Genomic DNA, 6,000 nt, shown 5'->3' with positions numbered 1-6,000 from the left:
TAGATGTATGCATATTAACAGCCACAAACTAGAAGCAAAATGAACTATCTTTCCCTCTTTTTTTTTGGGAGGGCAGGGGGAAGACATTGCTAATGAACAATAAGACGGTGTCTTAAATAAAAATGAGCTAACTGAGAAGCAAGCATTAAGGATCAGTTTACACAACAAATGATTACTGGGAAAATCAGGAGGTAGCTTCGCTTATTTATTTTTTTGCACTTGTATTTGCCTGCCCGTCTTCCTGCCTCTTTCTTCCTTTTTTTTTTTTGTTGTTGTCGTTGTTTTAGGTTTTGTATTTGCCTTTTTTCTATTCTTTAAAAAAATCCTTATTCTAAATGAGACAAAGCAATGTTTCTAGTTGGTTGACTACCAAATCTCAGAATGTATATACAGGATTTATAAAACATTTATACCACGCAAGGTTTTCTAGTATCTAATGGCCTTCATTTTACCACTGGTAGATAAGCGGGGATTAGGACACAGTTAAGAGTTTTAAGTACGCAGTTAATGGCTGTGCTATCTTAGCTCGACTATCTGAATATAAAATACTAATGGAATAAACACAGAACCATAAAACAGTTATTGGCCATTAACACTGACACTGTTAAAATCAACACGAAGCTGACAGTTACCAGCCATTTTCCCCTTTTAACACTCCTCATTTTGCATCTGCAATCCCAAGCAATGGGGGCTTTTTGTTGTTGGTTGGTTGACTGAGCTTTTTTTTTCGGGAGGGGAGGGGGTTGTAGAATTCTATTTATTTGGCTCCAGTTTTGATTCTTATGCTCGTCCTCTTTTGAATTCCAAGTCCATTCATTTAGAAAAGAATACATCTTTGTGAATGTCGAAGATCTTTTATTTTTTTCCAGTAGTTGGAGAAAGAAAAGTTAAAGGAGGCTTCTAGAATGATACATTTACATAGATAAAACCTTAGCCAAATATTTAAGCAGGGGGGAATGCAGTACAAGTGTCCTTCTGTGTGTAATAAGGATGAATGCAATACACTGGGTTTTCAGAGTTTACTGCAATGTATCAAAGCAACTTCCAGTACAATTTATTGTCCTGTTTCATAGCCCTACCTAATAAAGCAAAGAAACGTTTTAAATGATAGCCCTTGGGGATACCTCAACGGTCTGAATTAGACTTGAATTAATTTCCCCAGGTGGAACCCTAGGACATTGAAAACCTGACTGAAAATACCTCATACCTAAGCATAAACAAGACATTTGAGGCAAAAAAAAAAAAAAAAAAAAAGGTGCATTTTGAAACTTTTCCTGGGTAATATTCACTTGCTTTACCATTTTACAAGTCTTTTTTTTAAAATTTAATAACAACTAATATCCTGCCCTTACTCCATTAAAGTCATTGATAGCTCTAGTATCTGGTATTATCTGGCTTTCTCTAAAGGCCTATTTATCATATCATCCCCTAGCTGTTGGACCTATTTCTCATGCTGTATAAGGGGAGGTAGACTTGTGTGTTGGATAGAAATGTTCATATTTAAATTCCTTCATTCATGATTTTTGAAGCAGTGTAAGCATTGCCTTCCTTTATGCTCCTGGGTGAGAGAATCCAACAAAAAATCAAACAAATGTCAGCTACATATCACTGATACCCCGTGGATAACATGTATTTTGTAAAACCTGAGATTTCTTTTTTTCTAGAATATTGTCTTAAGCAGAGCTCAGATAATAGGTAGGCTTTAAAAACAAGATTACTTAGTCACTTCCCTGTGAGTAAAGAAAACATAAGAGAACCGTGTTAACCTGGAAGACTTGTGTTAAAATGAACAAGTGTCTTATTGTTTTGAGAGCTATCTCAAGAATGCTGTTGTCCTGCTTGGCTAGCAGGAACTACATTCAGAATCTAAAATGGCACATCAGTGATGTACTTAAGGAATAACTTATGGCTTAAACGTTCACAGGGTGGCAAGATTCCTATCCGGTGGACTGCGCCAGAAGCAATTGCCTATCGTAAATTCACATCAGCAAGTGATGTATGGAGCTATGGAATCGTTATGTGGGAAGTGATGTCGTACGGGGAGAGGCCCTACTGGGATATGTCCAATCAAGATGTAAGTCTCTATGTTCTGAAATATATTTTTTCACATTGAGATTCAGGAAGTTCTGCATTACTGTATGATGAAGTGGGCACAGGGTTTGAAATGATGCATTAAACTCAAATTTCTTAATACAGATATATCTAGCAAGCTAATTCAACATTATAACCAACGACTATTGATTTCAAGGACAAGAATTAAATGGCCTACATGGTACAGTATGGGAGATAGATACATACACACATAGATTCATAGATAAAAAATATGGGATAGTATTTTTACTTGGTGAACTTTCAAAACCAGAGTAAAACAAAATTAAACTTTGAATTTTAAGAAAATGCAAAGATTATGAAAAAATAAATTTCACATATGATAAAACGGACATGAAAGGTTTATTGAAAGAAAACTAGTGAATATTTTAAAGCTGGCATCGTTGTAATTAGAGCTCGCCCCTTGAGGACTCTACAATAAAGCTTCACTCAATGACCCTTGGTAAATTATGCACATCCCTTTAAATGTACCATCTGGACTACTTCGTAAGGGAGTATCCACGATGACTGCAATTTCAGAAAAGGATTCAATAATGACACTAATAAGATTCCAGAGTAATAGAATTTAATTACAAACATCTCCAGTGAGAAAGAAAGAAAAAAAATTAAAGAAAGCATTGATGAAGGGGTCTTCCTAGAACACGTTTTAGCTAATTCTGGAAAAGTTTACATTAGTTCTGGTAAGATTGGGAATCATATTAAAATTAAATGGCCACCTATACTTTTCGAACTTTCCTAATTTTTTATGTATGTGGTAGGCCATTATCAGAGAGTGTTTACAAATGCAAGGTATTCAGTTTATCAGTTACAATTATATTTTGGAAACTTTTCAAAAATTCTCTCTGTGGTGGAATGTTACCTATCCATCTGCCTTGTCTTCCTCCAACAACGGGCAGTTGCACAGCCTTGACAGTTAGAGCCACGTGCACTTAAGAAATAGGATGCAGGTTGCCTTATCAATTAAAGAATGTTCGATGCAGGCCGGGCGCTGTGGCTCACACCTGTAATCCCAGCACTTTGGGAGGCCGAGGCAGGTGGATCACAAGGTCAGGAGTTCGAGACCAGCCTGACCAACATGGTGAAACCTCGTCTCTACTAAAAATACAAAAAATTAGCCAGGCATAGTGGTGCGTGCCTGGAATCCCAGCTACTCAGGAGGCTGAGGCAGGAGAATCGCTAGAACCTAAGAGGCAGAGATTGCAGTGAGCAGAGATCATGCCACTGCACTCCAGCCCGGGTGAAAGAGTGAGACTCCATCTCAAAAAAAGAAAAAAAAAAAAATACAAAGATTTGCTGGGCATGGTGGTGTGCGCCTGTAGTCCCAGCTACTCAGGACGCTGAGGTAGGCTAATCGCTTGAACCTGGGAGGCGGAGGTTGCAGTGAGCCGAGATTGCGCCACTGTACTTCATCCTGGGCCACAGAATGAGACTCTGTCTCAAAAAAAAAAAAAAAACGTTCAGTGCAATAGAGAAATGCACTCCATGTCTGGTGGGGCAAAAAGAATTCTCTATGCTGACCAACCAGATTGAGGGGAATGGTAGTGTTCACATTGTATTATCTGTGAATTATAATGGAAGATTCATAAAGATGGGAAGAAAGCAGCTAGCCTAAGTGATAGCAATTACAGGCTGGAAAAAGACTATGGAGGTGAATAGCATGTAATCTATTGTTTATGTGGTTATGCTATGCAGACAGCTTCTAGTAGCTTCTTGTAGCCACGTTTGGATTCAGGTTAGAGACTCTCACATGGACAAAGACAAAAAACCTAAATGAGCAAATAGTAAATGTAGTTACTATAATTATTCGATACTTAAGCTTTCTTTTTCTTCTGTTGAAATCATGGCCAAATGTTCGTAAGAGCAGAGTATCTAAAGATGTCAGTTTTTCTACCCTAAATATGTTCAGATCTGTAATTTTGGCAGTTTATATATATGTGTGTGTGTGTGTGTGTGTGTATATATATACACACACACACACACACACATATATATATAAACAATATATATATAAACAATTCTGTTGTTTTGAACTTTCAGTTCTCTGGCTTTATCCACGAAAAGGCATCTGAAGCCATTTCTTGCTCACAAATAATATTGATCTATTATTTGTCTCTGAGTTGGATTCTATGTAGAACAGGAATCAATAGGAAATGTATCTGGAGAATTACTTTGATGCATAGAATTAATTTGGCATATGGTAAATGGAGTGAAAGTTAACTGTTGAAAATATGTCAAACTTAGCAAGTTTTTTGTTTGGCTTAATCCTCTGCCCCCCAAAATATTTAGCAGTAAACTGAGAAAATATGCTTTGCTAACCTATGAGCCATCTTCCAAGCTGGCAGTGGATAGGGAGCTTATGAAAGAGCATTAATCAGTCTGAGGGGTTATAACAATTTGTGTTCTGCTGGCATCAGCCCAATGTTGCTTTCATTCTCCTCAATTCAGTGCAAAATGTTCTCATCAAGTCTAGAGTCAACACCATGCACCTGGGAAGATAAAAGAAACCCAGGTGATCAGACTGACGCAGTGTAATTGCCAGAAACAAATAAGGTTCAATAAGACAGCATAGAGAAGTCTGCTTCACAAAGAAAAGTAGGTAATACTGATACACAATATTGGCAAAATACATAGGAGAAAAAGGATCAGAGGGCTTAATAAATCACAAGATCAGTTGTTAAACTGAAACGGTGCTCTTATTAAAAAGATCACAGTCATACTAATCCATAGACACTGGACCCAACAGACTGTCTTCTGTCACAGGCCAATTTCCGAGCAGTCAATAGACCCACCACAGGGTGAGTCCGATGAAGTCACTGGGATGGCTCAACCACTGGTTATTTCTCTGGCAGCTATCATGTTGATAGAAAGAAAATTAGATGGAGTGATTTAAGGCAAATAAAACTTTTAGACTCCCAAACAAATAAAAGCACCTCCAGAATCTCAGAGGATATCCATAAACAAAGGTAATGAGTAGCCAAAAAACTGTGAAGTAATTCTCCTCTATAAATTTGGCATGTCCTACCATATTACTTTATTGGAATTTATACCCCAAAGCAGGGGGAGGATGTTAGAGAAAAGTCTATAAGAAAAGAATTTAATGCCTGTGAAGACAGATTAGAAAAATTGGAATTAGCAAAGAGACTGTTGAATGAGTTATTTATGACTTACTAGGCAAGGAGACCACTCTGGACACTCTGGATGGTCTTGGCCAATAAGACAATTATCATCTACCATTATAACTTCCTTCTTTAGATGTGCAAGGGTCTCCTTTAAAATGTAAATGCTCCAAAAGAAGGAATTTTTTTAATTGTTTTTTACTTTTTTAAAAAAAATCTACTTACTAACACCTTTAACAGGGTTGACTGACAGCCAGCGGAGACCAAGAAAGAAATTCAGAGTTGGTGTCTAGGGTAGAGTAATCCAAAAGAAAAAATGGCTGGGCATCTGGACTTGGACTCTGGTGTTGACCCACTGGCTGTCTGTGTAAGAGGACAGGGGCTTAAAAGGATGCAAAGAAAATTCCATTTTGGAGACAGCTATTAATTGCTTCCCAAGGGAGGTCTTTAGCACTAAGTCAGAGTCTCTTTTGCGAAGAGTGTTTAGGTGTGCTAATAGCAGAATGGAGCAGGGCAGGGGACTGGAGGCAGGGGGCAGGGCCACATGATCTCTGAGGGCCATCACCAAAACTGACACCACAATGTGGATCTGACTGGGCTCTAGCCACTTGGGAACATTGATGCGTCTTCTCTTTAGGGTACACCTCATTGCAACAGCTGGCTTCCCTCTCCTGTTGCCAGCGATACTCAGGTCTAGCTTTGGCTCATGTGAAGGAGTTGGAGCTGTTCCCAGGCTCCAGCTTGCTGGCAGCTTCATGCACAAGAAACATGCCAG

At 38.3% G+C, this 6,000-nt stretch overlaps 1 protein-coding gene across 2 annotated transcripts in view; it reads left to right on the top strand.

The window, feature by feature from the left end:
• The window catches only part of EPHA4 (EPH receptor A4), a 152,325-nt gene that overhangs the window by 135,897 nt on the left and 10,428 nt on the right, over positions 1-6,000 (top strand). For both annotated transcript variants that reach the window (XM_003272415.4, XM_030802352.1), the window contains exon 14: positions 1,925-2,074. In XM_003272415.4, the coding sequence (XP_003272463.2) occupies positions 1,925-2,074 (150 nt within the window). The remainder of the gene's footprint in view (positions 1-1,924; positions 2,075-6,000) is intronic.

Source organism: Nomascus leucogenys, chromosome 22a, assembly GCF_006542625.1.
Source record: "Nomascus leucogenys isolate Asia chromosome 22a, Asia_NLE_v1, whole genome shotgun sequence".
NCBI classification, from domain to species: Eukaryota; Metazoa; Chordata; class Mammalia; order Primates; family Hylobatidae; genus Nomascus; species Nomascus leucogenys.
The sequence above is the reverse complement of the archived record's forward strand: the minus strand, read 5'-3'. Positions and strand labels throughout refer to the sequence as shown.